General features: G+C 43.2%; 1 protein-coding gene across 4 annotated transcripts in view; it reads right to left on the minus strand.

Moving 5' to 3' along the window:
* TMEM192 (transmembrane protein 192) overlaps nucleotides 1–3,379 on the minus strand; it is a 38,248-nt gene extending 34,869 nt beyond the window's left edge. For 2 of the 4 annotated variants that reach the window (XM_009448511.3, XM_063809987.1), the window contains exon 1: nucleotides 3,201–3,340. In XM_009448511.3, the coding sequence (XP_009446786.1) occupies nucleotides 3,201–3,227 (27 nt within the window). In that variant the 5' untranslated portion in view covers nucleotides 3,228–3,340. Of the gene's footprint in view, nucleotides 1–2,105; nucleotides 2,137–3,200 lie in introns of all 4 variants that reach the window. The other 2 variants (XM_009448512.4, XM_526719.9) reach the window with 2 other exon arrangements.
* Nucleotides 3,380–25,241: the final 21,862 nt, after the last annotated feature.

The raw sequence follows: 25,241 nt of genomic DNA on the forward strand, positions 1-25,241 counted from the left end.
TAGTAGATACCGGGTTTCGCCATGTTGGCCAGGCTGGTCTCAAACTTCTGACCTCAGGTGATCCACCCGCCTCAGCCTCCCAAAGTGCTGGGATTACAGGCGTGAGCCACCGCACCTGGCCAGACCTGGGACATTTAAACAAAGCTAGCATTGAAACCTTCACTATAAGACAATAATCTACTTTATCTCCTAATATGTCACTTTCATGCACCTTCTTCTCTCGCCTAAATGAGCTTTCCATAGAGCCCTACAAATATCCTCCCTTACCTTTTTCAGAATTCTATGCATCTTTCAAGGTCCTAACCAAGTTTATGTTCTCTATAAAACTGGCCTTGTTAAGTGTTTTCCTTCTGCTTTAAAATCCTATAAAACTTATTGCCCATAATATTCATTTGGAATATTTCTTATGCTGCCTTGTATTGTTTTCCTTTTCATGGGTGTATCTTTTGTTTTTCCTAACTACACTGAAGGAGTTGGGGACTATAATATGGTTCTTCTCTATGTCACTTAGGAGTATTTACTTTCCATTGAATCCTATAGGAAATATGCAGTGTAACCATACAAACAGCACCCAGCCATTCTATTAACTCACCATCTGCAAGTGAAGGGTGAGGGGAAGAGGACTCCTGAATCCAAATGATTTTTTCATTTCCATTATTAACTACATTACCACCTGTAGAAGATGTCTGTTGTTTTTGCCCACATGGTATCTCTTCCCTCTTCTGTGACAGTAACTCTATTTCCTTTGAGGACCCACTGTCTACTTCTGCATTAAGTCTTAGTGGAACCATCCTTCAATACCCTTCCTCCTCCTCTGCTCTAGGAGTGGTCATGGAACAAAAAACAGTTGGGTGAATCCAACTCTTTCCATGAGCAGTAAAAGAAAGATCATGAGGCCGGGCACGGTGGCTCACGCCTGTAATCCCAGCACTTTGGGAGGCCAAGGCAGATGGATCACCTGAGACCAGCCTGACCAAAATGGAGAAATCCCGTCTCTACTAAAAATACAAAATTAGCCAGGTGTGGTGGTGCATGCCTGTAATCCCAGCTATTTGGGAGGCTGAGGCAGGAGAATCACTTGAACCCGGGAGGCAGAGGTTGCAGTGAGCCGAGATCGTACCATTGCACTCCAACCTGGGCAACAAGGGTGAAACTCCATCACAAAAAAAGAAGAAAGATCATGATTTAGGCAGATTCATTCCAGGGTAGACCCTGAAAGGACTCCTGTCACTTCAATGCCTTGAGATGCCCTTGTTTGGGTCCTTTCAGAGGCCTTGGCATATACTCACCCTATAGCCTTTCGAATAAATCTTTTTCTTAAATTAGCCAGAGTTGGTTTCACTGCCTGCAAACAATGAATCCTTACTAACACAAAGTCTTTGACTCAACTCATTTAAGTGTCTGTAACTAAGGCATGGTCCAAAATTTTTAGCTTTTTCCTGAAGGCTAGAAATCATGTTTACAAAATACCAAAAGCAGGCAACTTACTCAGATCTAAAGTGACTCCAATATGTGGTTGGTAGCAAAACATTAATCTCTAATTAATTTTTATTTATTTTTATTTTTGAGACAGAGTCTCGCTCTGTCGCTCTGTTGCCCCAGCTGGAGTGCAATGATGCGATCTTGGCTCACTGCAACCTCTGCCTTCCGGGTTCAAGCGATTCTCCTGCCTCCCCAGTATCTGGGATTACATGCCCCCACCACCCCACCTGGCTAATTTTTGTATTTTTAGTGGAGACGGGGTCCTGCCATGTTGGCCAGGCTGGTCTCAAACTCCTGACCTCAGGTTATCTGCCTGCCTCGGCCTCCCAAAGTGCTGGGATTACAGGCATGAGCCTCCCAGACCATCCCCAGGCTCCAGTGTTTGAGGAAGCAGATTTCTAGTACTATATGCATCCTAAAGCTAAAAGCTACAGATCCAAGAACGCCAGAGCAGCTTAGCATCAACCAAGAAGCACTTACTGCACGTGTTTTTCTAAGAGACTCTCATTTCCCTCTTACATATTCGTTTTTTTCCGTACATTGTCAGCTCATGAAGCTCAGCCTTAAAAACTCAGAAACAATGAATTTTGCTTTAAATATATATGAGTCTCAAATCTACTTACAGGTCTTACAGTTAATTTTCCATTTTCTCAACTGGAAAAAATAGAAAATTTTAGTTTCATTAGAAATTGTTTGGTCTTTATTTCATCAAGATTATTTAACTGGTTACTGCACAAGAATCTAAGCTACCGTAATGCTGGAACTGTTTCATGTTTCTCTTCCTTTTCCTGATGCAGTTCATTCAGTGATAGGATCACAGTAATATTTCTACTAACTTATTAACCCAAATTAGTGCTTTAATGTAACTGTCAACTTTGCATTTCTCAAGAGCAAAAATTTTATTACTTGCCAGTGGAAAATCCAGTTAATTCTCAGCATACATACATGGTTCCCCTAAAAACATCTTACGATACTGAAGCAAAGAAATAAGGTTTTTGTAATTATGCTACCATTCTGTACTATACACGCTGTAAACTAGGCCACTGGTTTTTTGTTTTGTTTTGTTTTGTTTTTTTGGTAATCTGGTTTGAATCTATCAAAGATTTAAAAACCTTTGCATTCCTACCATGCTAGATTCAAAACAACACATGACACTTTTTCTCTCGTGTGGGTTTCCAGGCCATGATAGCGACAGGTCTGCGGGACGCTGGCGCCCGGCCCGAGCGTCGTTGTCACTCCAAGTCCACAGCCTCTAGAGCCAAGGCAAGGGACCTCACCAGGAAGGGAGATTCGCCCCCTGTGCCCCTGGGACATCCGAGCGGAACCCATCGGCCCGGCTCCCGGAGACTCGCGGGGAGGAAGGGTTGTCAGGCCAGGCGCGCATCACGTGAAGCTGCCAGTTCCGGGATCAAAGACGTACCCCGCGCGTGGGCTGGGCGCCAGCCTGGGACACCCGGGGGCCGCGCGCCCACCGCCCAGGAGCCCACCCCAGCCTCCACTGGGAAAATTAGCCCGGAGCCAACGTGTCGCGGATCCCACAGCCGCCTGGCGCCCTCCCACAGCCCCGCGCCCAGGCCTCCCCGGCACAGGCGGCGCCCCCTTCGGCCGCGGCCGCAGTCGCCAAGGGTGGCTTCCCTCTCTGAGTCTCCGCCCCGTGCGCCCCGGCACAAGAAAAAGCGGATTCCGGGGCCAACCGCCCGCCGCCTCCGTGCACTCACGTCCTCCATCCTGCCCCCCGCCGCCATTTCCCGACGCCGGAGGCCGAAGCCCTGGCCAGCCCGGCCTCTCCACCTGGACCTGTAAGCCTCTGGCCGCGAAACTCGCCACCTTCTGGGACCTGCCAGGCCCCTCCCCAGACACACCCCCTCCTGCGTCCGCCCCGCCTCCGGCTGGCCCGATCCCCGCCCCCTTAGCTCCGATTGGCTGGGATGGTGGGAGGGGTGTGCCGGCCCAGAAGACCTGGACTGTGGGCGGTGGCTACCGCCTGAACCACCTCGGTTCCTGGGGCTTCTGGCCGCAGCCGCTCGGTGCGCTCTTACCCAGAGACTTGAGCATTTAAGGATGCCTTCCTAGTCCAAGAATTTAACTATTTTCAGGCTCCACTTGCATATTTTAAGAACATTAACTTTTTTCGGTCTTGCCTGGTTGTTTGCAGACACAGCTCTACGCCTAGGTAGAACCAGCGGTAAAATCCTACTCCGCCAGCAGAGGGACAGGAGCAGAATAAAGATTCCAATTTCCATGACATATTTACAGATTTCTCCAATGGGAAACAAAGCAGTTCGGAATGCTTACGGCGTTTGTTTATTAAGACAGAGTCTCGCTCTGTCGCCCACGCTGGAGTGCCCTAGCACGACCTCGGCTCACTGCAGCCTCGAACTCTTGGCCTCCTGGCCAGTTCTCCCACCTCAGCCTCTCAAAGTACTGAGATTACAGGCGTGAGCCACTGGGCCCTTGTTTCTTTTAAAATTGAATTTCAAAAAGAGAAAACTTCAATGACATTTTCTAAAAAGCTCATGATTGTAAAAATGTAAGCAAACAAGGAAAGAAATTTTCTGTTACCAGCTCCCGGAGAGAACTTTGATATCAGTTAGAATATATACACTCATACATTTTTTTGGTGGGGCGGCGGAGACGGAGTCTCTCTCTGTCGCCCAGGCTGGAATGCAGTGGTGCAATCTCGGCTCCCAGGTTCAAGCCATTCTCCTGCCTCAGCCCCCTGAGTAGCTAGGATTACAGGCGCGTGCCACCATGCCTGACTATTTTTGTATTTTTAGTAGAGACAGGGTTTAGCCATGTTGGTCAGGCTGGTCTGGAACTCCTGAGGTCAGGTGACTCGCCCGCCTCGGCCTCCCAAAGTGCTGGGATTACAAGTTTAGCCACCGCGTCTTGCCCACTTTCATACATTCTAATGCTTATTTGTACATTGAGTATAGTGTGATCCAGTTTAGGATGTGTGAGATAAAACTACTCAAATGTTAGTGAAGGAAGAGATGGTCTAAGACTCCACGTGATCTTCTTTTTTCTTTTTCTTTTTTTTCTCGTAGAGACAAGGTCTCACTATGTTGCCCAGGCTGGTCTCATAATCCTGAGATTCTATGAATTATTTATCACAAGGCTTTTCTAGACGTGCAAATTTTCTTCTCTGCATTTTATTTTGAAAAATTTCAAGCCTACAGAAATGTTGAAAGATTAATACAATGAACATCCATGTACCCCTCACACTTGATTCATTAGTTGTTCATTTTTTGTCTTGGTTGCTCTGTGTGTGGGTGTGTGTGTTCGCATACTTTTTTTTTGAGATGGAGTCCCGCTCTGTCTTCAGGCTGGATGGAGTGCAGTGGCGCTATCTCGGCTCACTGCAAGCTCTGCGTCCTGGGTTCACGCCATTCTCCTGCCTCAGTCTCCCCAGTGTCTGGGACTACAGGCGCCCGCCACCACACCCAGCTAATTTTTGTATTTTTAGTAGAGACGGGGTTTCACTGTGTTAGCCAGGATGGTCTCGATCTCCTGACCTTGTGATCCGCCTGCCTTGGCCTCCCAAAGTGCTGGGATTACAGGTGTGAGCCACCGTGCCTGGCCATTTTTTAACTGAACCACTTGAGAGTAAATTGAAGACAATATGAAGCTTCATTCCTAGATACTTTGTTGCCTAAAATAAGGATATTTTATATTTTCTTTCATAACCACAATATCAATATTACACACAACTAATAGTAATTCCATGTTTACTAATAACCAATCTATGGCAAAAAGTTGTTTCCAAAATGTCTTTTTTAGCTGCTTTTTTTGTTTTATTTTGTTTTGTTTTGTTTTTGAGATGGAGTCTTGCTATGTTGCCCAGGCTGGATTCACACTCCTGAGTTCAAGCAATCCTCCCACCTCAGCCTCCCAGGTAGCTTGGATAACAGGCATACACCACTGTGCCTGGCCCAGCTGCTGCTTTTTCTTTTTCAGTAACCAGAATCCAATCAAGGTTCACACATTTCATTTCATTATTATGTCAGGACATGCTTTTCTGTTGTTGTTTTCGACACAGGATCTCACTCTGTTAACCAGGCTGGAGTACAGGGGCGCTATCATAGCTCACTGCAGCCTCAACCTCCTGGGCTCAAACAATCCTCCCTCTTCAGCCTCCCAAGCATCTGGGACTATATGTTCACACAACCATACCAGGCTAATTTTTAAGATTTTTCTTTTTGTAAAGATGGGACTTTGTTATGTTGCCCACGCTGGTCTCAAAACTCCTGGTCTCAAGCCACCCTCCTGCCTCAGTCTCCCAAAGTACGGGGATTACAGGTGTGAGCCACTGCACCTGGCCAAGACATGTACTTTCACAGGGACAGCACACTGGTTAAGACCAGGGCTCCAGAATTAGTCATGGAGGTTTGAGTTCTGCATCTTACTAAGCATGTGATATTGGGCACTTAGCTTAAGTTCTTAGGAGCTGACTGGGCAAGGTGGCTCATGCCTATGGCCCCTAGCATGTTGAGACACCAAGGCAGGAGGATTGTTTGGTGCCTGGAGTACGGGACTAGCCTGGGCAACATGGTGAGTCTCTGTCTCTACAAAAGATTAGAACATTAGCTAGGTGTGGTGACGTGCACCTGTAGTAGCAGCTACTTTGGAGGCTGAGGTGGGGAAGTTTTAGTTTCCCTTTTACAGAAATTTTCTTTCCTTTTGTTTTGTTTTGTTTTGTTTTGTTTTGAGATAGAGTTTCACTCTTGTCGCTCAGGCTGGTGTGCAATGGCGTGATCTTGGCTCAGTAAAACCTCTGCCTCCCAGATTCAAGTCATTCTCCTGCCTCAGCCTCCCAAGTAGCTGGGATTACAGGCGTCAGCCACCATGCCTGGCTAATTTTTGCATTTTTAGTAGAGACAGCGTTTCACCATGTTGGCCAGGCTGGTCTTGAACTCCTGACCTCAAGTGATCTGCCCACCTCAGCCTCCCAAAGTGCTGGGATTACAGGCGTGAGCCACTATGCCCAGCCAGAGATTTTCTATTAAATAAAATAATGCATGTAATGCTCTTTATACAATGTTGTCTCTACAAAGCACTAAGCAAATGTTAGTCATTTTTTGTCTAAATCAGATTTATTAAGGCATTATTAACATACATAATCATTTTTGTTTGTTTTTTGTTTGTAAAGACAGAGTCTCACTATAGGCTGGTCTTGAACTCCTGGTCTCAAGTGATTCTTCTGCCTCGGCTTCCCAAAGTGCTGGGATTACAGGCAAGAGCCACCATGCCAGACCCATTGTTTTAATAATATATTAAAAATATGTTATGCAAGTAGTTCAGCATTTTTTTTTTCTTTTGAGACACAGTCTTACTTTGTGGTCCAGGCTGGAGTGCAGTGGCATGGTCTCAGCTCACTGCTACCTCCAACTCCCAGGTTCAAGCGATTCTCCTGCCTCAGCCTCTGGAGTAGCTGGGATTACAGGCACCCACCACCACACCTGGCTAATTTTTGTATTTTTAGTAAAGGCGACGTTCCACCATGTTGGCCAGGCTGGTCTCAAACTCCTGACCTCAAGTGATCTGCCCACCTCTACCTTCAAAAATGCTGGGATTACAGGCATGAGCCACCACTCCTGGCCAGCAATTTTTTTCTTCTGCAGTTTGAAACTTTTCAAAATAAAGTCAAAAGGGAAAAGATAGGCTAAAGAGCTTGCTTACACTTTAGGGTAGGAATAATCTGTGATTGCCTGGTATAAGCCAGAAGAAAGAAATGGTATCAGGAAATAGAATTCTGAACTTTACAAGGTTTAATAGAAGGAGATTGGTGGAGCTGGAGAGTGAGGTTGTCAGACGGAGAGGTGCAATTCAGTAGGAGACCTTGACCACTGGGAAAAATGATGAGTGGGAGAAAAGGATGTTCTCTGAAAAATCATGGGTGACTCGACAGAAGGAAGAAGGGGAGCAAGATCCACCTTGTCTTACCATTTGGTTTAGACCTTGTCTTGCAAGAGTAGGTGCTATTTCATGTTTAGTGTGTTCAGGTGAAAAGTTAAAGGAAAGTATATAATTGCCACTAAAAGTCATCCATATTCTTTCTCAGGGAATATATGCAGAAACAATGGGTTAGGTGCAGGAATAGGATTCTGTGGAACTCTGTCCAAAATGTACCCCTCCTTGCAATGTATTTGTATAGTACTTCAGGCATAGATAATATACAGGAATTAAAACTTAGTCCACACAGGGAAATAGTATTAAAATCTCAGCCCATATAATGCTCTAATGACTGTTAAAGCAATTTATATAAGCATAGCCCTGTAAATAAGTTATATTTAAAAAGTATCTGACACTTCATTTTTGTATGACTAAAGATCTTTTGGTGAAGATTCTTGCGTTTATTTACTTATGAGGAGTAAGGAGAGGAGGAGAGAAGCTGTTTTCCTAGTGTTGGGGCTCAGAAGATAATATCGGCTAGGCGCAGTGGCTCACGCCTGTAATCCCAGCACTTTGGGGGGCCAAGGCGGGCGAATCACCTGACATTGAGACTTCAAGACCAGCCTGGCCAACAGACGAAACCCCATTTCTACTAAAAATACAAAAATTAGCCAGGCATGGTGGCATGCGCCTGTAATCCCAGCTACTCGGGAGGCTGAGGCAGGAGAATGGTTTGAACCCAGAAGCGGAGATTGCACCACTGCACTCCAGCCTGGGCAACAGAGCAAGACACTTTTCAGATTTAAAAGTTTAAAAATGCAACTAGCCTGGCCAAAATGGTGAAACCCCGTCTCTATCAAAAATACAAAAATTAACCAGGTGTGGTGGTGCGTGCCTGTAGTTTCAGCCACTCAGGAGGCTGAGGCACAAGAATTGCTTGAACCTGGGAGGCAGAGGTTGCAGTGAGCCGAGATCATGCCAGTGCACTCCAGCCTGTGTGACAGAGCAAGACCCTGTCTCAACAACAACAACAACAAAAAAGAAGAGGATAATATCACAAGTATAGTGCTTTTGCATGCTGAGTACTTGAAGTGAAGGACACATTGGCAGGCCTCGAAAGCCAAGTTTCTCTATGACTTTTGAACAAACAGGCCTTGCTGACCCTGGTACTAAGCATTAAAGTAGATGCTTGTAAATTCTTATCCCTACTCAGTCTATTGTCATTAGATCACCTGTAATCCCAGCTACTCAGGAGGCTGAGGCAGGAGAATTGCTTGAACCCGGGAGGCAGAGGTTGCAGTGAGCTGAGATCGCGCCACTGCACTCCAGCCTGGGTGACAGAGCGAGACTCCCTCTTAAATAAATAAATAAATAAATCTGTTATGCTTTTCTCTTGTTAATCTGGCTTTTGTTATAGGAGTGTCAGCCATGACCCTGTGATGGGGAGAAAAGGTATCACACCTTTCCACCTCTATGCTACCAAACAGTTCACCATTAGAAGATTCTGGACTGAAGCCCCATCTTTCCTGTGTTGTCACCATCAGCATTGTTCCAGGCACCGTGCTCATTCCTGATCACAAATATTAAAATGTTAATAATATCTCATTGATTTTTTTTCAACATCAAAATCTGTCCTTTATTCACTATGATTTCTATTATTCAGCCTAGCATAACGTAACATGCATACAAACAATAGGTACTTAATTGATATTTTTGTTAATTTTAAAGCAGGATCTCTTTACTGATATTGATTTTAATCTGCCTTTGAAATGGATTTATTTATTTATTTATTGAATAAAGATGGGGTCGCACTATGTTGCCAAGGCTGGTCTTGATCTCCTGGGCTCAAGAAGTCCTCCCACCTCGGTCTCCCAAAGTGCTGGGATTATAGGCATAAGCCACTGTGCTCAGCCTACATTTATTTTTAATCAATAAATAAAAGTTATATATATTTATGATGTTCAACATGATGTTTTGGTATATGGATACATTGCAGAATGATTGAATCAAGCTAATTAATGTATTTACCACCTCCCATACTTATTTTTTTTTTTTCTTAACTTGCCTTTTAAATAAAATTTTAGAACAAGTTGATCCTAGCTAAATATTTCTACAATTCTCTTAGGCTGCCCTATACCATTGTCAGAAATGAAGATATCCAAAATTCTGTCTTTGGATAATGTTTTGTAGCTAAATCTCTCTTAGGTACTTAGAGAGATGCCATTGAAAAATTCCCTTTCAATGAACAGACAAAAAAAGGAGGTCAATAGTTATTTTAGCATATCAAATTATATTTAGTTTATGCACTTTTTTCTAGAAAAATTTTTTTTCTAGAAAGAAATTTAAGGATATTGTAAGCAATTGGAAACATTCCAGTTTCCATTTATTTGTTTCATAAATGTTTATATCTTTCAAAGCACCTGTACCACAAATAGAGTCCCGTTGTAACCAAACATTTCACATTTGAGTGATAATGGACTCTGTTAGAGGTCTCAGGGCTTGTAAAGTTTCAGGCTTGATATCCAGTACTTGCCCTCTCATTATTGTTTGTTTTCTCCTAAAGTTCTTATGATCTCAAATCCTGGCATTTAAAAACACACTTATTTTTGAAGGCAGAATTTTGTTTGTTTGTTTGTTTCACTGACTCATTCAGGAGCAGAAAAAAAAGTTTGCTAAAAATCCCAAAAGTAATTTATGTTTGGATAGACACCAAATATGTGAAGTTTCAGACCAAAACCACAATTTCTCTGAAAGGTTTTAGAAAACACACACTGAAACTCAGGGTGAAAATGAATTTTGTAACCTTCATGAAATTCAAGGCTACTACTTAGTGATTATAGAGCTGAGCTTGTCTAATCTCCACTCACTCCTGATTCTTCTTTAATGCCAAGTACCAGGCTCAGGCATCCAGCCCAAGCAGTCGGCAGCATTCTCATGGGAGGAACTCCTTATTTCAGAAATAATCAGAAGATGGGGCTTTAAGTGCTTTGTAGTGATATCTCTTTTAATTAAGTTCTAGACAGTTAAGAAGTAAAACTTTTCTTTTACAATACAATTCATAATTCTGTGTGTTGAGGTCTAAAAGAATATTTGAAGGTATCCCCAAATAACTTATAAAATAATTATTTTGATTCTCCACACTGAGCTGAGCAGTAGCTCCCTAATCTGGCTCTGATTCAGTTCCAAACTGTATGAGGCTTTACCCTCTTTCAGGAAGCTCACTCTGCTGAGTCTTGTACAACCGTTCTAGGAATCAAAGGTGCCTAGTTCCTTTCCAACTTGACTTTTATATTTCTTTTAAAAGTAATCCCCAGTTGATGGATTATTTATTTATTTATTTATTTTGAGATGGAGTCTCACTCTGTTGCTGGAGTCCGATGGCAGGATCTCGTCTCACTGCAACCTCCGCCTGCCAGGTTCAAGCGATTCTCCTGCCTCATCCTTCCAAGTCGCTGGGACTATGGGCACCTGCCACCACGCCCAACTAATTTTTTATATTTTTAGTGGAGATGGAGTTTCGCCATGATGGCCAGGCTGACCTCAAACTCCTGACCTCAGGTGGATCTGACTGCCTCGGTCTCCCAAAGAGCTGGGATTACAGGTGTGAGCCACCGTGCCCGACCTGATGGATAGTTTAATAATGATGTTGAGAAAACCCACCAGCCACTTGGAAGAAAAAAAAGCTGAATCACTCCCCATTTCTTTTTCTTTATTTTTTTCTATTTCTTTTTTTTTGAGACAGAGTCTCGCTCTGTCACCCAGGCTGGAGTGCAGTGGTGCAATCTTGGCTCACTGCAACCTCCGCCTCCTGGATTCAAGCAATTCTCCTGCCTCAGCCTCCAGAGTAGCTGGGATTACAGCTGCGCACCATCACGCCTGGCTAATTTTTGTATTTTTAGTAGAGACGGGTTTCACCATGTTGGCCAGGCTGGTCTCAAACTCCTAACCTCAAGTGATCCGCCCACCTTGGCCTCCCAAAATGCTGGGATTACAGGTATGAGCCATCGCGCCCAGTCTACTCCTCATTTCTTAAACCAAAATTAATTACTAATGATTCAGACTAAAACATAAAAAATAAGTAGTTGGCTGTGATAGCTCATGCTTGTAATCCCAGCACTTGGGAGGCTGAGGCAGGAGGATCACTGGAGCCCTGGAGTTCAAGGCTGCAGTGAGCAATGATTACAACACTGCACTCCAGCCTGGGTGACAGAGCAAGACCCTGTCTCAAAAAAAAAAAAAAAAAAATTAAAAGAAAAAAAGATGAAATCAAACCAACAGAATTTCTAGAAAAAATATTTTAATGTGGTCTTACAATACTTTCCATGCATTACCCCGAATACAAAACAATAAAGAAAAAGATTCAAGAAATTTGACTACATAAAAAGTTTGAAACTTTTGCATAAGAAAAAAGAAAATGTAAAGTTAAAATACAAATGACAAATAACTAAAAGCAACATAAATATCCATTATTTAAGGAATGAATAAAAAAACTATGATATCTAAACTTAAAAGACTATTCAACCATTTGAAAAATAAGGTAGATCTACATACACTGGCAAAATAAATAGGCCTTTAATATAATATGTTACAAAAGCAGGTTGCAAAATAATAGCTATGCTATAATTTTATCCATGAAAAAAGAATACAAATATAATGCAAAACCCAACTATTTTCATAGGCAAATATATGCTATGAAAGTTTACGGAGCCAGAAAAATTAAGCAAGAAAAAGAAACAAATGGTATTCAAATTAAAAAGAAAGTTCTAAATCAAGGACCAGAGGAAACAAAATGGGAAGATGTGAAACTATTTCTATTCATAGAAGACATAATATTAAATCTAAAAAACTCTGGCTGGGCACATTGGCTCACACCTGTAATCCCAGCACTTTGAGAGGCTGAGGAGGGTGGATTGCTTGAGGCCAGGAGTTTGAAACCAGTCTGGGCAACATGGCATAACCCCGTCTCTACTAAAAATACAAAAATCAGCGAGATGTGGTGGCACATGCCTGTAATTCCAGCTGCTCAGGAGGCTGAGGCACGAGAATTATTTGAATCCAGGAGGCAGAGGCGGAGGATGCAGTAAGCCAAGATTGTGCACTGCACTCCAACCTGGACAACAGAAAGAGACTCCTTTTCAAAAAAAATAAAAATTAAAAATTAAGAAAATAAAAAACCTGAAAGAATTCATGAAAAAACTATTACAGCTAATCAATCAATTCAGAAAAGTTTCAGGATATATAATCAACACAAAACTTGGAAGACTCCTACTTCCTGATTTCAAAACGTACTACAAAGCTACAGTAAGCAAAACAGTATGGTACTGGTGTAAAGATAGACATATAGAACAATAAAATCAATCACAGAAGTAAAACCACTCATCTGTGGTCAATTGATTTTCAACAGGGATACAAAGATCATTCAATGGAGAAAGAATAGTCTTCAAGAAGTAGGACTGGGCATGGTGGCTCATGCCTGTAATCCCAGCACTTTGGGAAGCCAAGGCAGGTGGATCACCTGAGGTCAGGAGTTCAAGACCAGCCTGGTCAACATAGTGAAACCCCATCTCTACTAAAGAATATATACAAAAATTAGCTGGGCATGGTGGTGCATGCCTGTAGTCCCAGCTACTCAGGAGGCTGAGGCACGAGAATTGCTTGAACCCAGGAGACAGAGGCTGCAGTTAGCTGAGATCACACCACTGCACTCCAGCCTGGGCAACAGAGCTAGAATCCACCAAAAAAAGAAAGAAAGAAAAGAAGAAAGAAAGAGAGAAAGAGAGGAAAGGAAAGGAAAGGAAAAAGAAAAATAAAAAAAAGAAATGGTGCTGATAAAACTGGAGATTCACCGGCAAAAGAATGAAGTTGGACCCTATCTTTATACTTTATACAAAAAGGACTCAAACTGGATTAGATATCTAAATTTAAGAGCTAAAACTATAAAGCTGTTAGCAGAAAATATAAGGACAAATCTGCATGACCTTGGATTTGGCAATAGTTTCTTAAATATGACACCAAAAGAACAGACCAAAAAAAAATAAGTAAATTGGACTTAATTAAAATTAAAAGGCCAGGCACAGTGCCTCACACCTGTAATCCCAACATTTTCAGAGGCAGGAGGATCACTTGAGGCCAGGAGTTCAAGACCAGCCTGGTCAACATAGAGAGACCCTCATCGAAAAATAAAAAATTTATAAAAACTTATTTATCTACAAAAAAAAATTTTAAATTAGCCAGGCATGGTGGTACACACCTGTAGTCCCAGCTACTCAGGAGGCTGAAGTGGGAGGATTGCTTGAGTCCAGCAGATGGAAACTAATAAGCTATGATTACACCACTGCACTCCAGCCTGAGTGACAGAGTAAGATCCTGTCTCAAAAAGTTGCATATTATATAATTATATATATAATATTATATATAATTTATATGTATATTTTGGAGCTACGTATATAGTAACAATGAAGCTTGTCATTAAAAAGCATGGGAATTAAAAAAAAAAAAACAGGAATAGGCCAGGTGCAGTGGCTCACGCCTGTAATCCCAACACTTTGGGAGGCCAAGGTGTGTGGATCACCTGAGGTCAGGAGTTCGAAACCAGCCTGACTAATATGGTGAAACCCCATCTCTACTAAAAATACAAAAACTACCTGGGCATGGTGGCACACACCTGTAATCCCAGCTACTCGGGAGGCTGAGGCATGAGAATCACTTGAACCCTGGAGGCAGAGGCCATAATGAGTCAAGATTGTGCCACTGCACTCCAGCTGGGTGACAGAGTGAGACTTTAACAACAACAACAACAACAACAACAGAAAACACAGGAATAGATTTATATCCATTGATTTATATGTGCTGCAAAAAGATATAGCTAAGTTAAAAAAATTAATTTGTAGTTATATATATTTGCTTTTGTATACTTGTGAAAATTTTCTGCAAGAATATATAAAAACCATTAAAGGTTATCTCTACTGAGTAGGACTGAAAATGTAGAAAAATATTTTCATTCCAGTTTAAATTTTTCTGCACTCTGAGATTGTTACCATGTGTGACTTTTCAAACTTTGTTTAAAAAATTTTAATTATACACATAAATCACGATTACACAGTAAGCAGTTTGGTGTGTGTATTCCTCCAGACTTTTTTCTGTATACTTTTATAGCATATAGTTTCATGTTAAAATATTTGATTTTTCTATTACACATACATTTTTTCATGAATAAAATTATATCATAGCTGTTTTTGTATACACACACACACACACACACACACACACATATATATATACATGTATATATATTTATTTATTTTTGTAGACAAGGGCTTGCTCCGTCACCCAGGCTGGAGTTCAGTGGCATGATCTTGGCTCACTGTAGCCTTAAGCTCCCAGGTTCAAACAATCCTCCCACCTCAGCCTCCTGAGTCGCTGAGTCTACAGGAGTGCACCAAGGTTTCACCAAGTTTCCCAGACTGATCTCCAATTTCTGGGCTCAAGGGATCTTCCTGCCCCAACCTCCCAAAGTGCTAGGATTATGGTCATGAGCCACCATGCCCAACCTTATTTTTTCCTATATTGTAGAGCTGGTTTTTTGCTAATGTATATAGATCCACCTCATTTTTTAAAACTGCTGAATAGTGATTAAATTATGAATACTATAGTTAAATCAGTCCTCAAATAATGGATATTTAGGCTGCTCAGCCACTTGATATTTCAATAAATGCTATAAATGAATGCACTTTTACTTCCTTCCTTGTATACACTTACCCCTCTTGGTGCATATGGAGAGGTATTTTTCTAGAATAGGTATATTATTTTACAATTAAAAATACTTCGAAAAAGAAGAATGCTTTGGGAAGTTAGTAGAAAAATTTCTTTGAGATATAAGTAACCAAAAATATAAATAGAATATGTATTTAAAAGATTAAGATGTCTCTCTACATGTCATTGGAAAGTAGCCAAAGAAAATAAAATAAAACAAAATAAAAAGACAAAAATCCACCCCATAAACCATGTGCCTGACACTTGCTATTTTTTAATTTTTTAATTTTTTAGATAGAGTCTTGCTCTGTTGCCCAGGCTGGAGTGCAGTGATATGATCTCGGCTCACTGCAACCTTCACCTTCTGGGCTCAGGTGATTCTCCTGCCTCAGTCTCCCAAGTAGCTGGGACTGCAGGCATGCACCACCACACCTGGCTAATTTTTGTACTTTTAGTAGAGATGAGGTTTCACCATGTTGGCCAGGATAGTCTCAAACTCCTGACCTCATGTGATCGGTCTGCCTCAGCCTCCCAAAGTGCTGGGATTACAGGCGTGAGCCACCGTGTCCAGCCAATTTTTGAATTTTACATATATATAATCAAACTTGGGGATTTGTAACAGAAGAAATAAATTAAATGAACATAAACAGGAATATGGAGTGGAATCCTCAGGGACCCCAAACAAAGTGGAGTTGGAGAGTGAAGGTTTCCTCAGTCTTGAGCAGGTCGTGGATCAGGGAGACTGGCCGAACTTGTTCATCAGAAACCATGCCGGTCCACACACTCACAGGCAGCTGCAAAATGCCGACTCCCCATTTTGTCCTAATGGTAACCTTTCTCCAAGCACTTGAAAGTAACTGGGTAAGTGGCACCACTCACTATGACCCCTAGTGACCCACTAGCAAAATTTTTGCTTCCTGTTCCGGTGACATTACATTCTGCTGGCCTAGAGGTCTTAGGTCCAGAGGGAGGAACCAGGAGACACAACAATGATTCCGTTATACAGGAAGTCAAGATTGCCACCTGGCCACTTCAGGCTCCTCCTGCCTTTAAGTCAACAGACTAAGAAGGGAGTTACAGTGTTCTACAGAGTTACAGTGTTGTAAAGAGTTACAGTGTTGATTGTCCAGGTGATTGACCCCATCTATCAAAATGAAATCAGTCTACTACTCCACAGTTGAGGTAAGGAAGAGTATGCATGGAATACAGGAGATTCCTTACAGTGTCTCTTGGTATTACCATGCCCTGTGATTGTGTCCAGAATTGGTGGGTTCTTGGACTCACTGACTTCAAGAATGAAGCCGCGGACCCTCGCGGTGAGTGTTACAGCTCTTAAGGTGGCGCGTCTGGAGTTTGTTCCTTCTGATGTTCGGATGTGTTCGGAGTTTCTTCCTTCTGGTGGGTTCGTGGTCTCGCTGGCTCAGGAGTGAAGCTGCAGACCTTTGCAGTGAGTGTTACAGCTCTTAAGGCTGCGAGTTTCTTCCTTCTGGTAGGTTCGTGGTCTCGCTGGCTCAGGAGTGAAGCTGCAGACCTTCGTGGTGAGTGTTACAGCTCTTAAGGCAGCGCGTCTGGAGTTGTTCGTTCCTCCCGGTGGGCTCATGGTCTCGCTGGCTTCAGGAGTGAAGCTGCAGACTTTCGTGGTGAGTGTTACAGCTCATAAAAGCAGTGTGGACCCAAAGCGTGAGCAATAGCAAGATTCATTGCAAAGAGCGAAAGAACAAAGCTTCCACAGCCTGAAAGGGGACCCCAGCGGGTTGCCACTGCAGTTTCCAGCAGCCTGCTTTTATTCTCTTATCTGGGCCCACCCACATCCTGCTGATTGGTAGAGCAGAGTGGTCTGTTTTGACAGGGCACTGATTGGTGCGTTTACAATCCCTGAGCTAGACACAAAGGTTCTCCACGTCCCCACTAGATTAGCTAGATACAGTGTGTGGACACAAAGGTTCTCCAAGGCCCCACCAGAGTAGCTAGATACAGAGTGTCCATTGGTGCATTCACAAACCCTGAGCTAGACACAGGGTGTTGATTGGTGTGTTTACAAACCTTGAGCTAGATACAGAGTGCCGATTGGTGTATTTACAATCCCTGAGCTAGACATAAAGGTTCTCCACGTCCCCACCAGACTCAGGAGCCCAGCTGGCTTCACCCAGTGGATCCCACACTGCGGCTGCAGGTGGAGCTGCCTGCCATTCCTGCGCCGTGCGCCCGCACTCCTCAGCCCTTGGGAGGTCGATGGGAGTGGGTGCCGTGGAGCAGGGGGCGGCGCTCGTTGGGGAGGCTCCGGCTGCACAGGAGCCCATGGCTGGGGGGAGGCTCAGGCGTGGCGGGCTGCAGGTCCCGAGCTCTGCCCCACAGGAAGGCAGCTAAGGCCCCGCGAGAAATTGAGCGCAGTGCCGGTGGGCTGGCATTGCTGGAGGACCCAGTACACCATCCGCAGCCGCTAGCCTGGATGCTAAGCCCTTCATTGCCCGGGGCTGGCAGGGCCGGCCGGCTGCTCCGAGTGCAGGGCCCGCCGAGCCCACGCCCACCCGGAACTCCAGCTGGCCCGCAAGCGCCGCGCGCAGCACCGGTTCCCGCTTGCGCCTCTCCCTCCACACCTCCCTGCAATCTGAGGGAGCGGGGTCCGGCCTTGGCCAACCCAGGAAGGGGCTCCCACAGTGCAGCGGTGGGCTGAAGTGTTCCTCAAGTGCCGCCAAAGTGGGAGCCCAGGCAGAGGAGGCGCGGAGAGCGAGCGAGGGCTGTGAGGACTGCCAGCATGCTGTCACCTCTCATGATGAAGGTCAATGGAAAATTACAACAACCCAATCAAGGCAGAACTACAAATGGCCCAGACCCTTCAGAAATGAAAGTTTGGGTCACTCCACCAGGTAAGAAAACACAACCAGCCCAGGTGCTTGCTGAAGACAAAGGGAATACATGATGGGCAGTAGAGGAAAGTAGTCATCAATACCAGCTACGACCATGTGACCAACTGCAGAAACAGGGACTGTAATTGTCATATTTCCTCCTTATTTATATATTTATTTAGAGACAAAGTTTCGCTCTTTTTGCCCAGGCTGGAGTGCAATGGTGCGATCTCAGCTCACCGCAACCTCCGCCTCCCTGGTTCAAGAGATTCTCCTGCCTCAGTCTCCCGAGTAGCTGGGATTACAGGCATGCACCACTACGCCTGGCTAATTTTATATTTTTAGTAAAGACGGAATTTCCTCATGTTCGTCAGGCTGGTCTCAAACTCCGGACCTCAGTTGAACCGCCCACCTCGGCTTCCCAAATTGCTGGGATTACAGGTGTGAGCCACCATGCTGGCCTCCTGCTTATTTTGTTAAGAACATGTTTGTGCATATATACACTTGTACAAAGGAAATATCTTCATTTTATTTCCTTTCTTTTTCCTTTATCATGTTACATAAGATTTATTGACTTCATATCAGCATTTAAGTGTTGTTAACTTTATATAATAGCATTTAGGTTAAGCATTAGCGTGCTTCCAGTTGTACAAAGGATAGCTGTATTACGTTAGGCATAATTACAACCTTAGTATTGTCTGTATTTGGAGACTAAGTATGATTTCAGGAGATGTGTATGGGTTCAAGCTGATAAGGGGTGGACTTGTAATGGTTAATATTAGGTGTCAACTGGATTGGATTGAAGGATGCCTAGATAGCTGGTAAAGTATTGTTTCTGGGTGTGTCTGTGAGGCTGTTGCCAGAGGAGCTTAACATTTGAGTCAGTGGACTGGGAGGGGAAGACTAACCCTTAGTGTGGGTGGGCTCCATCCAATCCGCTGCTGGCACGACTAGAACAAAGCAGGTGGAACAAGATGGGATAAGCTGGCTTGCTGAGTCTTCTGATTTTCATCTTTCTCCTGTGCTGGTTGCTACCTGCCCTTGGACATCAGACTCCAGTTTTTTAGCTTTTGGACTCCTGGATTTACATCAGTGGTTTGCCAAGGACTCTCAGGCCTTTGGCCACAGACTGAAGGCTGCACTGTTGGCTTCTCTACTTTTGAGGCTTTCAGACCCAGACTGAGCCACTGCTGGCTGCTTTCTTCCCCAGCTTGCAGGTGGCCTAATGTGGGACTTTGCCTTGTGATCAAGTGAGTCAATTCTTCCTAATGAACTCTCTTTCATATATATATATAGCCTATTAGTTCTGTTCCTGTGGAGAAACTGACTAGTGAAGTAACAATCATAAATTCTTTGAAAGCATTTTTTCAGTCAGGCATGGTGGCTCACACCAGCCTCACAGGCTGAGGCGGGTGGATCACCTGAGGTCGGGAGTTTGAGAACAGCCTGACCAACATGGTGAAACCCCGTCTCTACTAAAAATATAAAATTAGCCAGACGTGGTGGTGGGCGCCTGTAATTCCAGCTACTCAGGAGGCCGAGGCAGGAAAACTGCTTGAACCCGGGAGGCAGAGGATGCAGTGAGCTGAGATCATGCCATTGTACTCCAGCCTGGGCAACACAAGTGAAACTCCGTATCAAAATAAGAAAGTATTTTTTCTCACACGTTACACATTTTTAACTGATGTTTATCTTTTAATGAGAAATCAATAATGTTTAAGCTAGAGATTCAGAGTTTACATGGTCTAAAAGAAGACCTTTAAAACTTTAAGAGTTTTTCTCATCTATTTAAACCCTAGTTTGCAACATTTTTTCTGTCTGGCCCCTAATAATAATTATTTCCTGCAATCACCAAGACTTTCATCATTCTGCCTCATCCCCCTCAACCAAACTGTAGATACTCTAAGGTGTAACCCATCACGCACAACCCAGCATTGAACACACAACGAATGGTGTTGAATTGGACTCAAAGAAAAACAAGGGAAAAGGTGTAAAAATAAGATACTAATGGAAGATAGGAAGTGAAATCAAACAAAGCAAGAAGGATAGTTTAGAAAGAGAGATATGGCCAGATGCAGTGACTCACACTTGTAATCACAATGCTTTGGGAGGCCAAGGCAAGAGGACTGCTTGAGGCCAGGAGTTTGAGACCAGCCTTGTCAACATAGTGAGACTCTGTCTCTACAAAACATTTTTTAAAGTTAGTCGGATGTGGTGGCTGTTACTGTAGTCCTAGCTACTCGGGAGGCTGAGGTGGGAGGATCTCTTGAGCCTAGGAGTTTGAAGTTTGCAGTGATTTATGATTGTGTCACCATACTACAGCCTAGGTGACAGAGCAAGACCCTGTCTCTAATAATACATAAATACATAAATAGGAGAGAGAGAGAAAGAAAGAGACAGATGGAAAGAAGAGGTGTGGAGGAACAGTGAGGAGAAGGCTGAGGGGCAGTGAAGGGCCAGCACTCATGGTCTTCATGAGTTAGATCAATATGTCCACAGGAGGATCTGTGTGAAACACCAACAGGGCTGGTAGGAAAATGAATATCGCAGCATGCCCAAGGCAAGGCAGGGGAGGACAAGCCACATCCTCAAACATCCATGCTGACAGTGAGTGGCACGCTGATTCCAGGAGGTGTGCATGTGGCCACGTGGGTGATGGGCTCCTGTCATGTTACTAGAGCACCAACAGCAGTGGATTCATATTTGAGCAGGTTTGCTCTGGTTCTTGTCAGAGCCTTGCCACTTTACTCTCATGACACCCCTGGGTCTGTGGATGATTTCCCATCCATGGCACAAGCATTCAATCCCAACAGCAATCTCTGAATTTCATAAATCGTCTAGAGGGAAGAGAGAAAAACAGCTTCTCAGGCCACTACTTGATGGTATACCTCAAGCCTGAGATAATAAGCAAAACAAAATGTTTTCACCCCAAATTTTAGGGTCTGAATAAAAAAGTCCTTTTTAAGCTAGATGCAATGGATCACACCTGTAATCCCAGTGCTTTGAGAGGCCAAGCACTTTGAGAGTCTGAAGCGGGACAATCACTTGAGGCCAGGAGTTTGAGACCAGAGTAGGCAACATAGTGAGATCTCATCTCTTAAAAAGAACAACAAAAAATGTAAATCCTTTTCAGAATGTCTACAGAACATACTTTCTTTGATCCCAAATTATATGATATAGATATCTCTGCTTTCCATCTCTAAATGCTTGGACATCACTTATTATTTTAGGGGGTCCTTTTATTCTGAGCACATTTGCCCATAATGGCCTGTCTTTCTCCCAGAGACGATGTGGTATCAGGGAAACAGCATGGAGTCAGAAAACTTAGCTTGAGTCCCAGCTCCTATAACTTACTCCTCTGAGCCTCACTTTCCTTATCTGTACAATGGACAAAATGAGACTTATCTCAAAAGGTGATGGTAAGGATTAAATCCCTTACTCTAGGAACTCATGAAATTTTACCTTCCTTCCTGTCTCCAACCCTCCCACATCTGCATATTGTAAACCACAGAAGAGAAGAGGTCAGGCAAACACAGTTCTCTCTGTGGGTATCCATCACAGCACTGCATGTAATTAAATACTTGATAAGTGCTTTTTGATTAAGTTCAGCAGCATCATAGCAGGCAAAAAGCACCTTGCTCAATCGCTCTGATTAGATGTTTTTCCTTGGCAGAGGCTCAGATGGCACCAATGCTAAATTCAGAGTGTTGTTTTGGCAAATCATATAACGATGCTTCAATTCATTTTTTCCCCAAGATAATTCTCTCTCTTTTAGTTTTTTGTTTTTCTAATTTTGGGAGGATAATTCTCACACCTGTCTTACAACTCTGCTTCTGTGCCTCTGGACAGTCAGATGTCTTGAATTTGAGGGCCTTTGGTCAATAACATAGTTATGGAACATAGAAACAGGGAAGTGTTGAAGCTGGGGTTAGTCAGAGAGCCTGAAGAAGTAGTGTGTCACTCATTACTGTCACCTGCCACCTCACAGGACAGGAAGAGAGGGGCAGCTATGAAGGTGAGGCTTTCAGAAGGAACCAAGATGGTAGCTGTGATCTTCTCGCCCTTCTCCCTTCCCTGATTTCCACAGGAAACAGTTTACACCAGGTATTTGTAGATTCTGCAGGATTTTCTGAGAACTTGGGCCTTCTTCTTTCCTGGTGGCTTAGCTTTTTTTTATTTATTTATTTATGTTATTTTTGAGAGAGAGACAGAGAGTGTCTCACTCCGTTGCCCAGACTTCAGTGATCTTGGCTCACTGCAATCTTGACTTCTTGGGCTCAAGTCATCTTTCTACCTCAGTCTCCTGAGTAGCTGGGACTACAGGCATGCACCACCATGCATGGCTGATTTTTAAATTTTTTATAGGGAGTCTCACTGTGTTGCCCAGTGTGGTCTTGAACTCCTGGGTTCAAGCGATCTTCCCACCTCAGCCTCCCGAGTAGCTGGGAATACAGGCGTGTGCTACCATGTCTGGCTAATGCTTATCTTTTGTTACCTGAGCAGGCCCTGGACGACCTATACCCTTTTCCCCAAGCAGATTATCAAAATGTTTATTTCAAGCAAGCTCAGAGATGTCCCTAGGAGAAAGTATTCTGTGGCATGAAACTTTCTCCATCTCTTTGCTCCTTCCTTCTCCTCTGCTCCACACCACATCCCCTGCACCACTCTAGCAGCTGCTTCCTAGAGTAAGCAATGAGGTTTGGGCAGGATGCAATGCCCGTCCCTATGCTTTTGGGGGCTGCAAACTATCTAGAAGCCTTAGGAGCTGACTTACCTCATGCTAGCTGAACAGCTTGATTGTGAGGTCCCCCAAACCATGTTTACATTCAGAGGTGCAGTTCTCCTCAGACTTCCCACTGGGTAGCGCTGTTTCTCTTTTTTTGCTTCAGCTATTTGTCAGAGGGAGACAGCGGACTCTGTCATCTTTTCTCATCAAATAGGACAAATATTGGCTAAACGCTTGGAGATAGATGTTCATGTTTCCTTTTAGTGACATATTGGAAAAGGCTTTATAGCGAGTACGAAAGAAGCGAAGTGAGGTATTATTTGAATAGCACTTAGTATGTTTCAGGTATTGTGCTAGGAGGTTGATACATCTAAACATCCAAAGACTGAATTTAAAATATGAGACCTCGACTAATGTACCTCAACTATCATCATCATCGTCGTCCTCCTCCTCCTCCTTCTCCTCCCTAATGCCAGATCTTTGAGTGCAACATGAAGCTTTTGCTGTATACCTGCATACAGTCCTCTTTGGGCAGGGAATAGGAGAATGAAGCCACATTGCATAACCAAAATTCTTTAACTGTGAATTTGAAAAGAGACATTCTAGGTGCCTTTATTTTCTCTTTCTCAAGAAGGAGAGCAGGGAAAGGATATTAATATTTATTAAATACCTACATGCCCACCATATATCAGATATTATGCTGCTGCTTTATAAAGGTTATCTCATTAAGCAATGGCTCACGCCTGTAATCCCAACACTTTGGGAGGCCAAGGCAGGTGGATCACTTGAGGTCAGGAGTTCGAGATCAGCCCGGCCAAATGGCGAAATCCCGTCTCTGCCAAAAAATACAAAAATTAGCCGGGCATGGTGGTGGACGCCTGTAATCCCAGCTACTCGGGAGGCTGACGCAGGAGAATTGCCTGAACCTGGGAGGTGGAGGTTGCAGTGAGCTGAGATTGTGCCATTGCACTCCAGCCTGGGCAACAGAGTGAGACTTTGTTTCAAAGACAACAACAACAACAAGAAAGCAGATGTTTCTGGTGGGAAATAGTTTTTCTGTTTTCTGAAATTATTTTAAAATTACAAGATTGGGAAACTCAAATAAGATTGCTGTGTTGTCAAAAAAATTGATGTTATATGTTCACACTTTTTAAAACCATTTTCTTTAATATTGCCTTTATAGAAATGTTAGATCACTGGAAATTTTAAACTAAATGGGAGGCAACAATAAAACTGTTTCATTGCAGAGTTTGAGTCAGTTCATCTAATTTTTCAGCAGATATCATATTCAGTGAGTCTGCAGATTTTAGGGAGTTTCGTTTTTTGCTCCAAGGAAAGAGATTAAATGACCTTTACATGCTTACATAACAGCATAATAGAGATAGGAGAATAATTTCTCTTTTTTTTTTTGAAATGAAAGTTATTGCTTTATTTGTTTTTGTAGTACTATAACATTTTAAGCTTCGCCAATATGAAAAATAAATAATTTTCTGAGCTACCTTTCACTGCTACATCTGAGAATTCTGTGCTCAATTCCTACCTACACTGTGAAGGAATCATTTCATTTGGTTCTCTGCTTTAGGTTTTCTTCAGCCTATCAACAGAAGGTTAAGGAGGGAGTGAAACTTGTTTCCTCAAGAGAGTCTGTCTGATTATCGGAATATTTCCTTCTCCTCCACTATTTTCATGCTAAATTTGGGCACCTGACAAACTTGAGGGTATCTAACGCCTGGTTACAGATATCCCTAGCAATTCAGATGACCTTTTCAAGTACCTACTCCTATTAACTCAATAACAGTGATGAAATCAACCAGAAACAAAGTCCCTTAGAATATAGGTATTGTAAATATTCTAATTTTGCTTCAGCTATTTATGAAACAACTTTTAAGATTTCCTACCATCTGTTTCTAAAAGGGGAAGGAAAGGGAAATGATTTGCAAGCATTTGAAACATGGTGTCTATATTTAGATTTTGGTTTAATCTCACATTTCTGCAGTATCTTTAGTTGGGGAAGGAAGGCTTAGTTAGTTAGTGTTGCTCCAATTCGTTAGGACATTTCCTCATGGTATTGGAGGAACATGGGATGATTCACTTTCATGAATCAAGGATTTTTGAGTTCCTCTTGTTTGCGAGGCATCATGCTAGACATCTTCTAGTGTATTGGTATGTTCATTTGCTAGGGTTGCCATTAGAAACTACCAAAGACTGGGTGGCTTACACAACAGAAATGGATTTTTCTACAGTTCTAAAAGTTGGAAGTTTGAGATCAAGGGGATGGCAGAGTTGATTTCTTCTTATTCTTTTCTTGGTTTACAGATGGCATCTTCTGTCTTCACATGATCTTCTGTGTGTGCAAATGTCTGGGCACAAACACTCTCTTCTTATAAGGATGCCAGTTATATTGGGTTAGGACCCACCCCAAAGACCTCATTTTAGCTTTTTTTTTTTTTTGAAACAGAGTCTCACTCTTACTTCATCACACAGGCTGGAGTGCAGTGGCACGATCTTGGCTCACTGCAGCCTTCACTTCCCAGGTTCAAGTG

This window comes from Pan troglodytes, chromosome 3, assembly GCF_028858775.2.
Source record: "Pan troglodytes isolate AG18354 chromosome 3, NHGRI_mPanTro3-v2.0_pri, whole genome shotgun sequence".
NCBI lineage: Eukaryota > Metazoa > Chordata > Mammalia > Primates > Hominidae > Pan > Pan troglodytes.